The following is a 20,614-nucleotide window of genomic DNA, read 5'->3' on the forward strand; positions in this document are numbered from 1 at the left end:
AAAGTGAAAATTTGATCTGCAAGTTTATAGAATTTGTGACTTGGGAAAAAATGGTTTGCTGCCAGATCAGAAAGCCAGATTCACAGAAATCCAAATGTATTTGAATCAGTTTCAGATTTCTCTGATATCCTTAGTTAAGGCCTGAATTTCCAAGAAGCTTGCGGTATTTGAGTTCAAGTATAAGATATGTGCAGAAATGTGCAGAACCAAAAAATGACTTGTGCACTTGTCAATTTATTTCCAGCCAAGCCAGAGATTGTCACTTCAGAAAGACTTAGTAATGGAATGCTCCATTGTGTGGCAGCAGGATACCCTGCCCCTACAATAAACTGGTATATTTGCCCAGGATCTGTGCAGAGGTGGGTATATGAATCAATTGCAACATGTTATTTTGACTGTAGATTAAAGTTAGGTTGTAAAACATTTTAAACACCAGCTATTTAAATATACGTTTTGGTCCTCTACAGCCCTTTTTGTGCTTTACAGCCCTTCTTTGTGGCTTATGTTCTTGGAAGTTTGCTTAGGGTATGAGGGGTCGTTCCCCCCACCCAGGGTAGCCAGCCAGCAAGTTTTGTTGCCACAGAAATCACATTTTCATTGGAGCTGTGCATGCATGCGTGTTTGTGCATATGTGCAAATGTGCAGGAGTGAGGGAAAACATGCATTCACTAAACATATGAGGAAAATAGGTGTGTGCTCATTAACCTCATAACACCTTCAGGCCACACCCAGTTTCAAAGGAGAGGAGTGACGTGCATACAAGCGGATGCTTTTAGGGCTCTTTCCAATCAAACAGAGCCTCTAACCTGACTTAGTCAGCACATGCACCAGGAACTAGCAAGTATGGTTCTGTTGTTTCTTGTGCCTTCACTGAACCTGTGTGTTGCAGGAAGGAATACATCTGAACAGACCTCATTTATCTTTTTTCCCAGGTTAGCAACTAGGGAACTAGCCAATACAGGCCGTCCTCAAGTTACGCACATCTGAGTTAGGAACGACCTGTACTTAAGAACCAACTGCCATAAAGTCTGTTAATTCTAAAAAAATTACTGCAGAAAAATCATAATTACCATAGAGAGGAAGCGAAAGGGGAGAAAGCATGGCCTCCAAATTGTGCCTTCCTGCCCGGTCCATTCAGAGAGGGAAATCCTTCCAACATTTCCTTGCTGCCAAAAGAGGAGGCCCTGCTCAAACATTTTTTTCCACTATACGTGATCTGACTTACATACAAATTCAACTTAAAGACCAATTTCCATTTTCGCAGGAACAGAACTGATTGGGAGCTACCTGTATCTCTCACAGGAGTGAGTTTGACCAGTGGGGCTCTGAAGGGAGGATCCATATATAGTTCATTGGTCAAGCACCTGTTTTGCATGCTGAAGGTCCCACATTTGATTCCTGGCTTCTCCCAGTAGGGCAAGGAAGGGATCCTGCCAGAAACCCTGGAGAACCTCTCTCCATCTTGTGTCAGAAATACAGGGCTTGACAGACCTGTGGTAAGATTCCTAAGGAGGCCACTTCCTATGAAGCTTGCTAGCTCCCACACTCCAAGTAGCCTTTCTTGCCGTAGGTCATTTTGTGGTGTGCTTTCTTGTTTTAGAAGTGGACGGTGTAATTTATGAGTAGGCATTAAGGGCCAAATCAGACTTCAGAGAACTTGCACCCACTTGCAACTGGGCTGCTCTTGGCCCTAATTATTTAACCCTGTAGAATGACAATTACAAAATAGCTTCTGTGTGTGGCTATTATCTTTTGGATTTATCATGTAATAACACAATTTTCCAGGACACAGGGTAATTAGATTTCCATTTACACACAGTAGATTATATGGTAAATGTGTCTTGTAAGCTTGAGGAAAGGAAAAGAATTAACTACAAAGGCAATTACCAAGTTTCAAAGAAGATTCTATGTATTTGCAGTGCAGGTAGAGGATTTGCAAACTGGATTATAAAGTACTTGTTTATTTTGACAGCATTCCGGACATTATTGCTACCATGCAATGCATTTCCTGTCCTAATTGTTTCAAAGACTATTTTTCCTAAGTTTTCTTCTGAAATAATGCATTTGTCCCCAACTAGAGCAAGAGCAAAATTTGTCAAATCAATATTTATCCTTTGTCCTAAAGGGATTTTAAATTGCAATACGTAATGAGAAAGTGCATACAGACTTCTAAAACTATTCCTAGGTTAGCAAAACTTTTGTCTGCACCAGGTAAAGCAGTCCCTAAAGGAAACCATCCAGTTCCAAGTTGCATAACTGTCAGTGGAATCCTACACATGTCTACTTAGAAGTAAGCTCCATTGAGTTTAATGGGACTTACTTCCAGGTAAATAGGTATACAATGGCAGTCTGTGTTGCTCTTTGTGCGGTAAATCATCTAACTCTGTTTCTCATCTTCTCAGTTCTCCTCCATCTATACTTTTTGTTGATGTAGGCTGATGCTAGGGTTTGGAGCTGTCCCTTGTGTGTTGCCCCTTCCTACCCCCTGGTGTGTTCCCACCAGTGCAAGAGATGAAGACTGCTTCTGGCATAATAACATTGAATTTCTGTTTGCACTGCTTCTGGGAGCCCTCTGCACCCTGCTCCACCTGTCGCAATACCTCCTCTAACTTCTGCTAGTTTGCAGTTTTCTTAAAATAGTCAAATTGTTGCAAACTTGCTTTGTAAATTATGCTCATTAATATTACATTTTAAATACTGTGCTTGCACTATCAGTACAAAACCTATTGTACTGTCAGTTCAGTTTTACCTCAGTTCACCTAATACTTTGCAGAGATATATCTGCAAGATATAGATATAGATATGACCCTTCCTGCCTATCTTCAGAGAGATTGGATGGGCATCCTCTAGTTCTAGAATTTCCCACACTGAGAATGGATTAGATTAAATGGCTTATAGGACCATCAGTTCTGTTATTCTAAGATTCTAACTCATCAACATCTTGACCTGTTCAGTATCTATTGAAATGTATCCAAGCTGTTCAACAAATTTTTGTCTGATCTTTGTCAATGAAAGTTGCTAAAGCAAAGATTTCCTGGTGACACTGCCATCTTGGTTGAAAATATCAAATGGCACAAAGGAGAAATAACCAATGATGATAATCCTTCGTGCAATTTTAGAATTTTAGTATGCATTGAACTATGAGCTAAAACTCTGGAAAATCCCAGCTTATTGTTCATGAGCAAGTGTACAGGTGCACACTACCTGATCACTTACGCTTTGCTTCTTTACCAGTAGGAACAGCTTCAGTAACATAGAATTCACCAAGAAGAAAAATTTGACCATTATGTCTGAACCAACTTTGTTTCTCTTCTAAGAAACAATAGTCTGAAGCCAAGTTTTGAAACTGGCTTAAAATGTCTGAGTACAATGGAACCAACAAGCCAGGAGCCTTATCCTAGTTACTTTAGCCACTCAGGAACAATAAGCCAGGATTCACTAGAATTATGGCTAACTGTTGTATGTGAATGAGGCCAATGTGTTAGAGAGAGAGATAAGCACAGAAGACTTAAACTCATGTTATAGCTACTCATTTGTCCACCACATCATTTCATCCAAGTGAATCCTTTCTTCCAGGTGTTCAGATTCATCAAATATTTCTGCAGTGGATGTGAAGACCAAATATCAAGATCAGCCCTTTCCTTCCTTTGGAAAGATAGTTGTTGAAAGCACCATTGATGCCAGCATGTTCAAGAACAATGGCACAATCACTTGTGAGGCGTCCAATGCAGTCGACAAGCGCTCAGCTTTTTTCAACTTTGCCATTAAAGGTATCCGCCAGAGTCATCATTGAAACGGCATCCTGTATTTCTACTGTAAGCTCTTGAGAACAGGAGAAATCCAGTTTGCTATATGCTACAAACACCACATTCCTTAAGTATTCTGTAATTTAAAAATCTTAATTCTCCTTCATCATAATGCATTTTACATTAGATATCCTACGATACACTTTATAAAAATGTCTATTGTGTTTTCCTACAATGTGATCTATAAAGCAGCTTTCAATAAAGGTACATCAAATCCATTTATAAGCAGTATAGTATTGTCCATTTGCTAGTTTGTATATTAATACCTGGTTCACTTTTGCAAAATAAGAATTTTAACCTGTCAACATTTGATGAGGTATTTGCCCTAAACTGTGTTCCACTCTTAGTTTGACGTTCGAACCAAATGAAAAGGAAGCAAGGTTGTTATTAGGTTGTACAAAATTTAAAACTAAGCTCTTTTTGATGTGTCTCTTTCTAGAACAAATCAGCACCCACACCCTTTTCACACCTTTGTTAATTGGCTTTGGAGTAGCAGCAGGACTGATGTGTATTACTGTTATAGTTCTTGTGTACAAATATCTCCAGGTAAGAATCATGTATTTAACTAAAACTCCCTGTAGCTATTTCTTCCCTCTCATTCAAAGTTTGAGCACTCAAAGTCATCGTATCTCTCTTCCAGAAACCCAAGTATGAGGTTCAGTGGAAAGTGGTTGATGAAATAAATGGAAACAACTATGTTTACATAGATCCAACACAGCTTCCCTATGATGACAAATGGGAGTTTCCAAGAAACCAGCTAAGTTTTGGTTAGTTTGATTTTCTTGGTATTTAGAAGTCACAAGATCTGTAGAACTTTGGGCCAGCAAAATTGTTCTGCCCACTGAAAAATGTAAAAAATACTAATATTGCTGCAAGTGCTTTGAGAAGGGAATGATCCACATTCCAGTATATTCATTCCAGCAGCTTGTCAGTCAAAGGGAACGGGTGGAAAACTTTCCTGGGAAAAATGTCTTTCAGATACCCTACAAATGGAGCCATGTTTTATTTTATTTTTTCAAATCCTAACCCTTTTCACTTTATTTGTTATTCTAGTTCAGCCCCCTACCCACAAAGGAGTCATCACCATGCCTTATAAATATCTATAACATCTGTTTATTAAATATGACAGCTGTCAAGTGATCAAGACAACTTTATATTTTACATTGCACCTTGCCACCAAAAACTTGCTCAGGACAACTGACAACAAAACCTAGATTAAAAGCAAAATCTGAATGAAAACGTAACCCAAGCACAAATAAAGTGAAGACATAACAAACATAATAAAAATATAATTAAAAGCATGCGTGCACAGCCATGCACACCATAAATAAGCCTCACCAACCAATGGAAAAATCCTTCAGCATCAGGCCAGTTTATATGCTGACGTCCTGCCTGAATAAAAACATGTTTGCCTGTCAGTGGAAAAGGGGAGATGAACAGGCAAAAATTCTCCCATAAGAAGCCACATGAAAGGGAAAAAAGCAGACAAAAAAATGGAAATGCCTCCTTTGTCCCCAAATAATAATGATGAGGTGGTGCTGAAGGTTTTGCTTCTCATCACTTGTCACAGCTTTGCTACCCTCTTCCTTTATTCAGTGAATAATTGAGGGACGGTCCTTCCAGGTGACTGGGACCCTCTCTGTGAAACTTCTTTTAGCCAATCCCTTCTTTAGATCAAAAATTGTAAAATTGGGTCAGAAAATGTTCTATTTTAGGTAGTAAACTGCATTAAAAATCTGCTGAATTCTTAATTGTGCTTGATTTCTGCACTTTCTGAATTTCCTTTAGGTAAAATTCTAGGAGCAGGAGCTTTTGGGAAAGTTGTTGAAGCAACTGCCTATGGTTTGTTCAAACCTGACGGGACAATGAGGGTAGCCGTAAAAATGCTGAAACGTAAGTTCATGAACCTTCATTTCATTTCATCTTTCTTTTTTCACATTTTATTTTTAAATGCTTGCCTTGCCACTTCGGAGAGCTCCCAAAGTGTCCTATGCCCCCAAATATGAAACAGTAATAAATACAATAAAGGGCAAACTATTGTCTCGGCCATCTAATACTCAAATTACTGAAAACTCATTCTGTGAAGCTTAGTGTGAACAGAAATACCTGCCTGGAGAGCCAGGTCTTAACTAGCTTTCAGCAGTAAGTGAGCCTAGAATGCCATGCAGAATGCTATTTGCAAAGCAAATCACACAACCAAGTTACAGCCACCAGGAAGGGCTCCCCCCACCCGCAGAGCTATCAGACTCATTTTGGAAGACAGTTTGACCTAGCTTTGCCACCTAAGTGGCACCAACTTAAGGATCACTTTGCAGGACTATAATAAAACAACATATTATATGCACCAGAACATCAACAGTACCTCCTTGTTAGAGTATACCCTAACACAGCCTCCTCCAGCTTGATGCCCTCCAGATATGTCGCATCAAAGGTGCAGTCCAGCACATCTGTGTGGTCAGGTTGGAGAAGTTGCCTTTTTGCAGTTGTGGTGCTCCTCACTTCTAAATAACCTTTCTAAATAAGGAACTATTCTTGGAAGTAAGAAGTGGCCTGTCTAGTTTGAACAAGGCCTCCTTGGAGAATCTGCACGCACATTAAAGGCTATGTATATATAGGAGAAAAGAATCTAACGATACCATGTTGTGTGCTCTTTTACAATCTTTCTACCCCATCCTTCATTTGCTGAGCCTCATTTGTCTCCCTCCAGCCAGTGCCCATTTCACTGAGAAGGAAGCCTTGATGTCAGAACTGAAAGTGCTAAGTTACCTGGGCAACCACATAAACATTGTGAATCTCCTTGGGGCCTGCACTGTCGGAGGTATGATTTCAAAAAAATTCCTCAGCTCAGATATCTTCAGAGGAAAGCCAATGATGTTTGCTTACAGGAGTGTCTGGTAACAAGGGTCTGTCCATGCATCTGGTTTCAGGTGTTCACGAAAAGGGCAGGAGTTATTTCCCACAAGGGAAGCCCAAGGAATGGGGAAGATTTCTGGACCCCAAGCAAATAATCTTCTCACTTTGAACCTGATCAGTCTTACACTAATCGTAAACCAATGATACGGCTGTGAATTATTATGTAGCCAAAATGGAACCTTCCAAATACAAGAGGAAGGTGTCCTTGGTTTACGAAAGTACCCAAACAGTTCAGGAAGGAACCCACCCTATTGGTGAATATCATGCAAAAAAGAGGCCCAATAATGCCCCAGCAGGTCAAACCCCCTCCCTGACCCAAACACATATATATTCTGCTATCATAAAAACTAGTTACTGAACAGGATGTGTGTGTATGGTGGGGGGGGGGACCCAGATTAAGTAACCTTAGTACAAAATCCAATAATTGAAATCCTAGACAGCATTATTTGATATTCAAAGGAGCAGAAGCAGCCAGGCTTTCAGAAAACACGTCTTTGATATTAAAACCTTTGTACCATCAGCAACTTGTTTCTGCCTCCGCACTTCAGTTTTAATACTTTAAAATGTCTGAAGCTTTATGCTTTCTGTTTTACTAGGCTGTTTTATTTGAATGGGGTTTTTTCTATTATACTGAAGACTATAATATTTTATATCATTTTTAAAACATTACTGTTAAAGCAAGAAGTCCTGCTGTAAACAGGAGTGAATCAAAGGGATTAATGTTAGAAGCTTACATTTGGAACAGATAACTTCCTTCAGGAAGGGCTCCAAAATGAAACAGATGTGTCTGGTTTGCACCATTATCGTGAGACTTTCTTCATTTGCGTTTGTATTTGCGTGTGTGTTTTAACACTGCAGTACTATTGATGTGTGGAAATAATTAATTGGGAATGACATCGTTTTAATTAAAAATGAGGCCCAGCTTCTGAAAAGAAACACTGCTGATGTAATTTCACCCTGGCTTTTCAAGCTGAAACGCTACTCTGTAGTGTGATTTGAAATGGCCCATTTTTGCACTTGTAGCCAAATAATCATTTTTTTTATGCGTGAGCCAGAATTCATAGTCACCCACTGCTTTGCACTTCCTCTGCATCTGCAGGTCCTATCCTGGTCATCACAGAATACTGCTGCTATGGTGACCTTTTGAATTTTCTGAGGAGAAAACGGGATTCTTTTATTTGCCCAAAGCATGAAGAAACGGCTGTTTACAAGAATCTTCTCCATCAAAAGGAACTCATGTAGTAAGGACATTATGTCAATATTTGCCATCAGTGCCAGAAAACCACAGTGCATCTTTTGTGGGTTTTGTTTTTCATTTTTGTCTTTCACAGTTTTGTACCCATTTTATGAAGTGGGGAAAACTTTTACCTATGAAGATCTATCATTCTTCTAAGGAGTTCAGGGTGGAGTACAGAACAACTGTTCTGTTTTACCTTCACGGCATCCTTATGAGATAAACTTAGCTGAAAGATGGGGCCCTGCCCAAGGCTGCCCAGTTAAGCACTGTTCTGTGAAGGGATATGGATCCTATATTTGTGGTTCAGGTCTTAAGACTCTTATTCACCACAATGCTCTGGCTTTCTTTTAGGAAAGAGCAAGAGCTCAGGTTATTCTACATAGGTTCTTCACTGAGTCTTTAACAGTGCTATCCCATGCACATCTGCTGGGAAGCAAGTTCAGTGGGACTTACTCTGAGGCAAGTAAGTATAGGATTGCAGTCTTAGAAGATGGCATGAGAACCATGATGGCTCAGACCCAGGTTCCATCTAGTCCAGCACTCTGGATGCAAGTGGCCAACCAGCTGCCCACACAAAGTCCACAGGCAAGACACAAGTGCAGTGGTCTTCTCCTGTCGAGGTTCTGCAGCAACTGGCTTACATAGGTAGGCTGCCTTTGCTACAGGGCTAGAAGCTCTTAATAACCTTCTCCTCCATGAGTTTGTCTGATCCCCTTTTAAATCTGTCCAGACTGATGGCTATCTGATGGAAGTGAACTCCGCAGCTTAAGTATATGCTGTGCGAAGAAGCGTTTCCTCGTCTCTGTCCTGAATCTCACTACTTGGCTTTATGGGATGACCCCAGGGTCTACTATTGTGGGAGAAGAAGAAAAATGTCTTCCTCCCTCTTTGTTCATACCATAGATCTTTGTATGAAAACACCGGTTTAAATGGAACCAGGCCACAGGTTTGAGGGGCTATAAATCTTGACTGGCAACGGATATACCCTGAACACAAATGACAACACAGGTGTGGTCACTGGAGTTTAATAAGGGTGTCAGTGCAGAAGTAATTACAACAGATGCTACCTAAGGTGCCTTCATCAGAACAGCCAGGGATTGGACCTAGGGACCTACATCTGCTGAGTGATCCATCCTCTGCAACAATTTGTTTATGAAATGAATTTCTTTACATTCTGTTTAGATACCTTTTTCTTAAAAAAAGAAAGAAAAGAATAGAACTCAGAGATCAGTGGGGTAGTAGAGCCAGGACTCTCAGGATCAAAGCACCAGGAATTTTTGATTAACAGGAATGATGCAGTTTGTGCCACTCCCTTAGATGGATTTAGCTGCGCCTCCCCAGTAACTTAGTATTGCTGTGAGCAGCTGTTGCAGTGTAAAATATTTCGGGTGTTTTGGTCTTGAGTGGACAATTAAGACACAGCTTTTCAGAAGACCGCCTTCAGTTGGAGATGAAGGTTGCTAGGACTTTATTTTTTATATGGTTCTACACAGCTACTTTAATTTTTGGATTGTCTTTGGAGGCATGGTTCTGGGGACCTTGATGATTAGCAGCTGCCTTTGTAAAAGCCAGGTTTTATTTGTATGACAAAGGAATTCTGCATATTAAGTAACTTCACACTGTCCCTGCCTTCTATGCAGTGATGCCACTAATGAATACATGGACATGAAACCAGGAGTATCTCAGATCATACATGCCAAAACCACAGACAGAAATCCCGGAAGGCCAGGTAAGTTAAGGAAGGAAAAATTCTGTCCAAATAAAAAAAAACTAATTCAACATTAATATAACATTAACAATCTATGCTGAAGCTGAAAATGAATTCTGTTTTCCATTGGGCAGGCACATTTAGAGAGGATGTTCAGAATTACTTCATGCATTGATAGCAGATTATGCATTTGAGTGGCATTTCCGTGTTAATTCAGTGCCGTGCTCTGTTAATAGAAAGCCTGCTATCTTCCGAAACTGCCATAATTAATCCATTTATGTATTGTTCCCCCATGTGTTGCTTAGGATCATTTGCTAATCAGGATGTCACCATTGCCATCTTAGAAGATGATGAACTGGCTTTGAATATTGAAGACCTATTAAGTTTTTCTTATCAAGTGGCAAAGGGGATGAGCTTCCTTTCTTCTAAAAACGTATGTCAAGAACTCAGGGAGATAATGACTTCTTCTTGTAGACTCATTGTAGAATAACTTTCAGTGGTGGAAATTTTCATTCACGAGTCATCTTTCAGAGGGAGGAAAGTTCACTGGTGGCCTCTGGGCTACCTTTAGCCTTGTGCTCTGATTTCTTTACACTTTGCCTAATGTCAGATTAGGGGTTCTTAATCAGTTCTTAAACATCAGCAGATATATCTGCCACTGGGAGGCAAGAGGTTTTAGCAGATTGGCAGGAAACCTAGGGGAGATGGGATATTGTGATGGCTTGGGCAGGTTCTCTGGCCCCCAGTTTGGTCAGGAAGACTGTAGTCCTGCAACCTAAAAAAATGGCCATCAGGATGGTGGCGTGAACATTTTAAATTAAATTGTTACTATTGGTACTGGTAGACAGTGATGTGTACAGTCAGCCCTTAATATAACCTTTAAAAGCATTTATTTCCTTTGCCTGACTTCTCCGCATCACACAAAATGTCTGGCCTTAATTTTACAGTAGAGTCACTCAGGACTTTGGGTAAAAGGGGTAGATTGTTTGCTCATGAGGGGCAAGAAAATTAAGTCTTCAATAAAAGTGAGTAAAATTATTCCAGTCCTGAAGACATTACTTGGAAGTATATGCTATTGATTCACATAGAACTCTTTTCTACGTGAACATGCCATAAATCACATGCTAAGCTGGTAGATGGAAGGGAAGGGAAGCAAGCCTTTGCTCCAGCCTTTTTCAACATGATGTCCTCCAGATGTTTTGTACTTCAGAGTACGGCCAATGGCTAGGAATTCTGGGGGGTTATGATCTAAAACATATGCCGAGCATCAGGTTGTCAAAGGCTGTGCTACTACAATTGTAGTAGAGCTGAATCAGAATGGAGACTGGCATAAACTAAAGCAAGGTTAACTCATTAACCATAGGATCCTTTTGTAGCTGTGCAGGCACAATTCACCTTGTATTCATGAGGAACTTGGTTCTTTATTTCTCAAAGTCATTCTGCTGTATCAGTGGGACTTGGAAAATATGTTAAGACTAGATTGCTCTTAGGTAACATATCACCAGTTCTATGCTATAGTAGTGTACAGTGTAAAGCCATAGGTTTTCCTTTATGCTGCATATATGGGTTTTTTGTTTTTGTTTTGTAATTCTTTCTTTTTGTAATTCATGCCTTTCAGTGCATTCATAGAGACCTGGCAGCAAGGAATATCTTACTAACCCATGGCCGGATCACAAAAATCTGTGACTTCGGCCTTGCGAGAGATATCAGGAATGACTCGAATTACGTGGTAAAAGGAAATGTAAGTTTGTCTGGGTAGAAGCTACTACTTTTTGAGGCACATCATAGAAGTTGATTTGATCCTTAATGGCTGGAGATCACACTTCTACATACCAAACAATTTTTGCCTAGAGGTCGCAACTCGGATTGGGAAGGAAGGTAAGCAGGGAGGGGAAAAGAAAACTAGGATGGTCCTCCAAACAGACAGCATGAAAGAACTCCCTTCTGCCATCGGTTAGCTTATTGCAAATGTCCTCCCCTCAAGCAAACTTCCCCTCAACTAAATCCCTTTGTTAAACCTGTAATCTCTTCCTGTGTACCGGCAGTGTAGCCGGAACAGTCTCCTGAGATAATGAGGATCTGGCTCATCCATGTCTTGAGCAAAGAATCCTTCCTCTTCAGTCAGTTTTAACCGCCACTACGTGCCCCTGCAATATTCAGTGTGGGATGTAGGCAATTTGAGGAGAAACAATAAAAGCCGCAAAAGCCCCTTAATAATGTCTGTACCAAAAAAAAAAAAAAAATCCCTAAAGTGAGAGACCAGATTTAATTTCTATCTTCAGGCTAATTATCTTCAGCAAGTCTTTTCCTTCCAAGTATGGGACAACAGCTTGCAGGTGGGCAGTAAGTAATTGCATTCCATTTGTGTAGATTAGGGATTTCCGTGTCCTCAGTTGCCTGATGTTTCATGGCATGAAAGAATCAGGATACAGCGTTGAGTAACACTGTTAGGAACTGAGAATATAACATGTCTTTTACTTGTGTCTGGCATAATCTCAGAGCAGATGCTAGGAGAACCCTGGTTGCTCTGGAAAGTGACACCAGCCAGCAGCTACCTCAGTCTGTCTGCAGAAAGAATTACTTGATCATCCTTGAGCGATCAGAGGGAGGATGGCTTTAAAATTTGTCATTCTGATTCAAGGCCCTGCTTCAATTAATTAGATGAAGCTGTAATGCAGATTGCTTTCCTTAACCCAAACAGTGTGTTCTTGTTGTACAGTACAGTGGTCGCTGTTTGATGAAATAGATTATGAAATTGTATTGTGAAATGCTCTGATTATAACCAAAGTCTGTACTGTTGACATCTAAAACCAACTAAACGGGTCACCATGTATTTTCAGAACTGTATAGAAGTGATAGAAAAACTTGAAACTTAAAACAGTTCATGTAGTAACTACACATCCCACAGTAACATTAAGTATAGAAACTGGAGCCACAGAAAAGTCTTTGGACCTCCTTTAGGAAAGCCCAAAGGAGAACCCATTTGACTTTCTTTGCACAGAAAATGTATTCTATCACAGGCTGTTTTTGACCAGTCCTTCAGTTTCAAAAAATGTTTCACCATATGGCATTGCGGACACTCCTGTTCAAGAAACACAAGCTCAAAGCTCCTTTGTACACATAAAACCATCTGACATGTCTTAGGAGAATGACTTTTAAGTTAATTTGATTTTACATGGTTTGTAAAACCATGGTCTGACTAACTTTCTATAGATAGTACTAAATTATTTTGGCTATCAGGGTTGCCAGCTCTTGTAACTAACTTAAATTTCCCGGCAGCTAAATGTAAAAGATGTTACAACCTTAGTAATTCTAGAATTCTTACCAGACACCAGATGAGCCATTTTTGCAGGATCAGGCCAGAAAGAAAGTCCTTCCCTAAGTGAGCTCTAAACATTTCAGAATGTAAGGGCAGAACCTTAAATAGAATGGAAGATTCTTGGTCAATTCCATCTCAGGATCTTTCCAGACAAAGCACTCCTAGTGCTACCAAACAAAAGGCATTGTTGGTAGCCGTTCCTCATTTTTTTAAGCCTCGCAGGGCTACAAATGGGTGGCAATGTCATTTGGATTTCTCCCCTGCCCTCCCCCCCCAAAAAAAATCTGTGAACATGGAAAGGCAATTGCATGAAAGAAGTCTTATCTAGAACCACCCTAAGATATCTAGATGATTCATAATGGGTTCAGAAATAATGCTCCTTCCACTGCCTTGGTCTGCTGGCATATGAAAATGCATAGCTATCTCTACAGCTCTGGTACTCTGATAGAAACCATGCTGTTAGTGGAAGGTATAAAAGATTTAATACATAGATTCATCAGCAAAAGTGTTGGTTGACAAATTGCTGAAGACCAATTTTAATTAGCAGCGTAAGAGCATATTTACCGAGTGATGCTATGGCTTCTAGATAGCATCTGGGGTCCATAGGATTGCTTGGATTCTTAGCTCCAAGGTCAGATAATAGCTCTGAACTTGGAGTTCTGGATCCACACTCAGATCACCTGGCCTCAGAGCTGGGGATATATGCTAAGATCCCACTCCTCCACCTTCCAGCCAACTGAGAAAGAATTGCATTGGCTGCTTCTCTGAGCTTACAAAACAACCTTGGAAAAGGTTTAGTGGGCATTCCAGGAGGAGGGGAGGGGATGAGCACCACCAAGATGCATGACATATCTTGGCATCACCTCGTCCTCCAAGTCACCACTGTTGGACAGCTGAAATTGGTTGCTTAACTGTTTTTGGTAAGAGACAGTCGTGTGGCACTTAGTCCCCTGTAGTGCTTAGACAGAGCTAAACAGTGCTCCTTCCACTGTGCGGTTCCAAGGCAGCAGAGTATTCTGCCTGGCAAGGAGCAGGAAGCAAAGCAAAGCATCCTGCATCTTCCTCAGCCAAAGGATGGGACGAGGTTGGCCTTCGCCTTGCTGTGTTCTTTCTGGGAAGCCTGGGTTACAAACTTCCAGTAGCTTAGGAAGCAAGGAACTTAGTTCCTTGCTCAATTGATGAAGCCAGAGAGAAATTTTGGTTTTTAGGTGTGAATGTAATACAGAATGAAAGAGAAACTTAATTATGGTTATTCAAGTGATGGTAGCTATTTTATTAAGTGGTAAGCATTCTTTGAGTGCTTTCATTTGCTAATATGTAAATTCAGATGTTGTCGATTAATTAGTGATTAGTAGTTTGAAGGCAGCTAACATTCTCTAATCTGTTAAAGGCACGACTTCCTGTGAAGTGGATGGCACCTGAAAGCATCTTTGAATGTGTGTACACATTTGAGAGCGATGTCTGGTCTTACGGAATTTTGCTTTGGGAACTCTTTTCTCTAGGTAAATTGTGTTTGACTGTCAAGGCACACTTTGTGTAAATCAAAAGAGATTATTACTTGGTTCTTATATTTCATTTTAAGAACGTGATATGATATATTAAAATTCTGCTTCTGTGTTAACAGGAAGCAGCCCCTACCCTGGAATGCCTGTGGATTCCAAGTTCTATAAAAGGATTAAGGAAGGATACAGAATGTTTAGCCCAGAATTTGCACCTGCTGAAATGTGAGACATTAAACTTTCAACAATTTTGAAATGGAAAATGACAAATGTCCAGATTTTTATTTAAATAACGTTTTGCATTTCCCCCCCTTCTCCAAAGTTGGAGTAGTGGAGTAAGTCGTAATTGTATTGTAACTATTACTGAATCCCCTTACAACTGGCCCTCACCTGGCAGGCAGACACCAGTGAAACAGTGCTAAGTACATATGGGTAAGACTGGAGTACTTGCTTAGTAATTTGTGTTCACAGTTGTATGCATTCTGCGTGTATTTTTAAAAACTGAAAAGCAAAATCAAGCAACCAAGTGAATCAGACTACGCAGAGAAAGTGGACTCAGCAATCTGGATGATTCACCTAAATTAAGTACACGGCATATGAATTTCTGGGCCTCGTAGCCCAGAATTTACCGGCAGCAGTCCCCTCCCCCATGGTCTCTGGTGAAAGTCTTTGCTTTGAACTGAAGATGTCTTGGAATATTTACATGAAAAGTTTATGCTCTCACATTGAGACATGGCCCCTTCTCACATCTGCCTGTATTTGTTTTTTCTGCATAAATCAGCACTGGATTATATTGGACTGGTGAAATTACTTGGACTTGGCACTTGTGCCTCCTCTTCTTCATTTCATCCCTGCTGCTTGAATTCTAGCTCAAGCAAAGTCTGCTGACAAATGTCCGAAATTTCATCAGGCACTGTCCAGAAACTTTCAAGCCCATCTGGTTCCAGAACTGGATCTGATGTGGCATGATCCACAAAAGTATGGCATATACTTACCTGTCCTCTGCTGCATTACGCAAATGACGCATAAAAGAAAATGTTAGGTTTCACAGTCTGTTTCAGCTTAGGGTTTGTGGATAGCTAGTAGCCTGCTTTCCTCAACATGGTGCTCTCCATATGTTTTGGACTGCAATCTGTCATCCCCAACCAAGTCTACCTAATGGTCTGGAATAGTGGGAATTGCAGTCCAAAACATCTGGACAGCACCTTGTTTGTGGTATGTTGCAGTAATTGAGTTTTCAAAGTGTTCGTATACATCCTATTTTTTATTTTCCACAAACAGTGCTAAGCTCTTTAAGCAAGGGGGTACACTCAGCTTATCTAGTGCACCAGTTAAGGCAATGGGTATTGGAAGAAGGCTGTAGCCGTCTGATAGCAGGCAGTCTGATAGCAGGAATATTGGGCAATTATACCCTTCGAAAGTTAGATAAAGGGTTTTAAAAAGTTCCAGAAATGGGATTCCCATTCATGACAAAGAGACCAGCTCATAATACCTGCAGAATTTATCAGGAGAATTAATTATACTGGCTGCCATTCGACAAACTGTGTGCACGCAACTGAGAGTTGTGGGTCTAGCTGAAGGTGTCTTTGATACTTCTGTGCAGTTGCTCAGCCATTTGAACAAGCAAACTCTTTCATAGTTTAAAATTATTGCATGTTCAGCTAGTGGCTTTAACAGAAGCTTAAAAGAAACTTCTAGCTTTTCATTTGGTTCTCCCCTGTGATTACAGACACTCTTGGGACAATCATAATATGTAGCATTTATTTAGCACTTCAGAGTGTTCAAGATGTGTATTATTAAATCCATGATTTCAGTACAGTCAGCATTATCCCCTTATTTTGGATGTAGTGCTGCACTGAGAACTCACCCTTGTGTGGTGAATTCATGACAGAAGCAAAAGATTTGAACAGGAAACTTAACCACTGTACTTGTCCTTTTATTCATCATTAAACTAGTGGTTTGTTTTAGAAACAGGCAATAAAATCGTATGCGTTTAAATTTTCTCATGTTTGTGATTAATATTTTATCTGCTGCCGGAATCTCAGTGGATAAATTCTAACCCTGTCTGCAGATATGAGATAATGAGGAGCTGCTGGGATGCTGATCCTGTAAAGAGACCAACTTTCAAGCAAATTGTGCAACTGATTGAACAGCAGATTTCAGATACCACAAACCATGTAAGCATTGAGCCTGTCAACCTGACTTCCTGATGAGACAACTGCCGAGTGTCCTGTTTAATGTACACTGTAAATGTTTCCTTTCTATTTTCCTCTGCATTACACACCTTTCTTGGCTCTGTGAAGGTGTTTAATGAAGGAAGTAATCCTTAAACTCTGTTCTGCATATCTTCAAATCATTTCTTTCAGGGTCGGCACTTAATGAATTGTGGCCTCAAATTGGCAGCTTTTCTGGAAACAGTGCAAGCCACTGAAGTAGTACACAGTCAGGGAACTGATTATGCAATTGCTAGCAAATCAAGGAAGAGAAAGGGATGAAAGGAAATAAGAAGAGTCACAGTGGCCTGATGACCCTATGTGTTACGTGGTATAGAAGCACTCCCAACATAACTGTATTGTTTTAATTTCATGGAAGTCACATTGTGGCGATGGGGGATCCTTACAGATCATAAGACAGAGTGGAAATGAAATAATTTTCCAAACTGAAATTTTGATCTGAGAGGAAAAAGCCAATTGTGGGTGTCCAAAAGTATTTTTCCCATTTGTTTTGACAAAGTTCCAAGTTTACCTTAAAAAATGAGAATAACATTTGGGAATCAGAGTTGGTTTCTTTGTAAGTTGTTATGTATGAACTCTTAACTATGTCTTCATACAAAATTTTAAACATTTCCATGTGTCTGAACCCACATTATAATCTATTATAATTAGACATGTTAATCATGAACAACCCATAAAGAAACCCACGGTTTGCTGTTTGGCTGTGAACTGTGGATTGCTTATGGTTAACAAACCATGATTTGTTGCATGGCTAGGTTCAAACAACGTGACAGCCCATGTTTCAATAATACCAGGGATTCAGCAAGAACTTACACTCAGTCTATATTAAATCTTGGAGTGCCAATCAGTACAGTTGATGCAGCTTGACTCTGATCAAGCTCTTTAACATATCATACTACTGTTGGTTGTTTTTACTGCAACAGATTAACACATCTAAGTGTGCAAGCACGCACACATGCATACACACAAAACTTTTGAAAATTGCTTGTAGCATCAACTTTTGTAATCAAGAGCCTATTTGTTAAATGGTTAAAGTCCAGACCTATAGGTTAACTTTCTTGGGATAAATACAGAGGAATGGATAATTAGTTTGGTATCATGTGCAGTCACTGAGTATCAGTATATGTCTTTTTCCAGATTTACTCAAATGTTGCAAGTGGCATTTGCAGCCAAGGAAATGCTACAGATCACTCTGAGAGAATTAACTCAGTGGGCAGCAGTGCTTCATCTACTCAGCCTCTACTCACACATGAAGATGCTTAAGAACTGACTCAGCCAGTCTTGATGGAAAATCTGCTGTTGTTTTAGGGATGACTACTGGTTGTTATAATTTTATTCAGTACTACAACAAGGGTAGTAGGAATATTGCAGTAATTCTCTCTCTCTCTCTCTCTCTCTCTCTCTCTCACCCCCTCTTTCCTCTCTCTTTTTTTTGATCACATACTGTTTGAAACAAAAGTAGACTGCCCATACAGTTACAGCATTGCTACCCTGTTTGCTAGAATCTGTGTATAGTTGCCGTGTTATATACATGTGTAGTGTAGAAGCAGATTTGGGAGTGGGAAGAAACATTTAAAAACTTGCATATGGAATCTTTTAAAAACCCCACCAGATATGGAGGGTTCTGACTCTAGGAAGTTGATGTTCATGTTTGAAAATGAATAAATACAAATATCAGTACCAATTTCAATTACTTCCCAAACTTGGAAATGCTAAAAATGGAAGCAAAAAGCAACATTTCCAATCCAAGCGCAGAAGGATACAGAAAGACTGAATCATAGCTGAGCATACATACTAAAACTGGGTCATCCTTTAGAACAGAGTAGGCAGAACTGGATCTTCTCATCAGTCCTAGCCAGCACAGCCCAAGGTCAAAGCATTTGAATTGGACAGCTCCTGGATGCCCATGGATTCTCCACCCCTGCTGTAGGTCATTGGAGATTATGACAGCTCCCATTTTGTAAGTCTCTCATTCCTGTTCCTCCTCTTCCATTCCAGTCTGAACATATGTAAAAGTGTGGGAAGGGCAGGAGACCGGAGACAATTTCTGTGCTTGCTTGCTTATATGTGTAGGTTCCTATTCGTACATACATAGCAGTATTTTGTAATGTAGCAATGGCTGTCCAGTGTGTTATTTTTATCCCATTATCCTTGGATCAGAAAGTGAGTCGGTGCATCCTTTTCCCACAGCATGTACTGGGAAGAAAAAGTACACTGCTGTGTGGCTATTTCCAAATTAGCAAAATGTTACACCTCCATCTACTATTGTAGACGTGAGTGTAATGTATCATATCTAATTAGCTGCCAGGTTTGGTGAAAGATGTTTCATTTCAAAACAGGCTCTTTTATGCTCTTGTGGTTTGAAGAGAGAGTAGACAGAATGTTAATGGTATGAGGTATTTAAGGAGAGGGGTTTATTTTTCTTTTCCTCTTTCTTTTCCTTTTTTTGGGGTGGTGGTGGTATGTAAAACAGATGTTTTTCTTATTTTCCCCAAAGCATCATTTGGGTGTATTTTTTTTACACCTTTTAATATTTGCTGCAAATAAAACCTGTGCAGTCATAAGGAAGGGTTTTTTTCCTTCTGCAACACTGTGTATGAGATGGCAACATTAATAAGAAAAGCAACTTATTTGATATTTGTGAATTTTCATTGTAGAGTGAAATGGAGTATTTAGCAGACAGGCAGAGTAAGGAATGATGTATCTATAATTCTGCTTGATGCAAAAATTGTTCTTGCTGGCCCTGACCACCAAATACTGCTTAACCTTTTAAAAAGGCTCTTTGATTTTCTAAAAGTCCTGTTTTCCTTAAATCAGCAAAAATCTAGAGAAAGGCATTAGGTGTTAGACCAGTTCTGAAGAATGTTCTTATTTACAGCACACCAGCCTCTTCTGTTGGATTCATATTTCCCTTTTTGAATTAACTATTCACTCTTATGCAATGTTTTTAAAGGAGCAGTTCCCTGGCCCCTAGATATTGTCTGGGGTGCCATGTGATTGTTCAGATTACCATTTCCAAGAATGGAGAGGGTGCTCTGACCTCATAGCTGGGAATCCAAGCTCTGATTCCTCCCTGGCCTCTTGCAGATGCCAAAAAAGAAGCATGCTATCTGTTCTTTAAGGTCGGGAAAGCAATCTCAGAGAGGGACTAACACTGTAGGTAAGTAGACCGAAGTGGCCAGGGTAGGATGTATCTTGAAGCTGCTTCCACTCTTCCAAAGCTGAGTAGAAGGAGCAGTGAGGTGAAGATCTGCTTTTTAAGATATTCTAGATGCTTACGGTTGTCTAGTGACTATTTTCCCAAATACAAAATAATTAACAATCCACTGCTGGTGCCCTCAATTTACACTGAACCCTACTAGTTTTTTCTGTGTATCTGATCTATGGTTGCATTTGCTCTCATGTTGCTTGGGGTTATAGTTAAGAAATTTGTTAGCCAGACTTCAAAAGGTAGGCACTTGCACAGAGGTTATTTACGCTGTTGCACCTTTCTAAAGTTTGTCAGGGTTTGTGCGGAGGGGATGGTTCACTGGTGGAGGGGATGAGCTCTACCAGAGTGGTGGCTTCCCATTCTCTTCTGTGAAGGGAAATGCTCCACAGATGACTCCAGATGTTCCCACTGCACTTGCAGGTGATCTCACTCTTTTGAGACTGGGGACGCTTCTGGATGCCCAGAGAGTTACATCTAGATCAACTCCTGTGTGTGTGCTGGAGCCACCAGATGGTGTTCACTTGATAGCCCTCTTTTCACCGTTGGTCCAGCCTGGACGAGGCTTGTAACAAAACTAGAGCAGGGAGCAGGACTGTGCAGGCCTGGACTTTCATACATTCAGTAGAAGGTGCGAAAGGAGCTCTATACATATGCAGCTCTTCATGTCCACATGCAGTGGGAAACCTT

The 20,614-nt window shown here is 40.2% G+C and overlaps 1 protein-coding gene across 1 annotated transcript in view; it reads left to right on the forward strand.

Annotated features, from left to right (window-relative positions):
• KIT (KIT proto-oncogene, receptor tyrosine kinase) overlaps nucleotides 1–17,989 on the forward strand; it is a 76,605-nt gene extending 58,616 nt beyond the window's left edge. The window contains exons 8-21 of the mRNA XM_044418061.1: nucleotides 245–359; nucleotides 3,577–3,770; nucleotides 4,246–4,352; nucleotides 4,447–4,573; nucleotides 5,595–5,699; nucleotides 6,514–6,624; nucleotides 7,819–7,960; nucleotides 9,597–9,685; nucleotides 9,970–10,097; nucleotides 11,283–11,405; nucleotides 14,374–14,485; nucleotides 14,608–14,707; nucleotides 16,554–16,659; nucleotides 17,854–17,989. Coding sequence (XP_044273996.1) covers nucleotides 245–359; nucleotides 3,577–3,770; nucleotides 4,246–4,352; nucleotides 4,447–4,573; nucleotides 5,595–5,699; nucleotides 6,514–6,624; nucleotides 7,819–7,960; nucleotides 9,597–9,685; nucleotides 9,970–10,097; nucleotides 11,283–11,405; nucleotides 14,374–14,485; nucleotides 14,608–14,707; nucleotides 16,554–16,659; nucleotides 17,854–17,979 — 1,685 coding nt within the window. The 3' untranslated portion in view covers nucleotides 17,980–17,989. The remainder of the gene's footprint in view (nucleotides 1–244; nucleotides 360–3,576; nucleotides 3,771–4,245; nucleotides 4,353–4,446; nucleotides 4,574–5,594; nucleotides 5,700–6,513; nucleotides 6,625–7,818; nucleotides 7,961–9,596; nucleotides 9,686–9,969; nucleotides 10,098–11,282; nucleotides 11,406–14,373; nucleotides 14,486–14,607; nucleotides 14,708–16,553; nucleotides 16,660–17,853) is intronic.
• Nucleotides 17,990–20,614: the final 2,625 nt, after the last annotated feature.

Source organism: Varanus komodoensis, unplaced genomic scaffold (assembly GCF_004798865.1).
Source record: "Varanus komodoensis strain SLA01 unplaced genomic scaffold, ASM479886v1 scaffold9, whole genome shotgun sequence".
NCBI classification, from domain to species: Eukaryota; Metazoa; Chordata; class Lepidosauria; order Squamata; family Varanidae; genus Varanus; species Varanus komodoensis.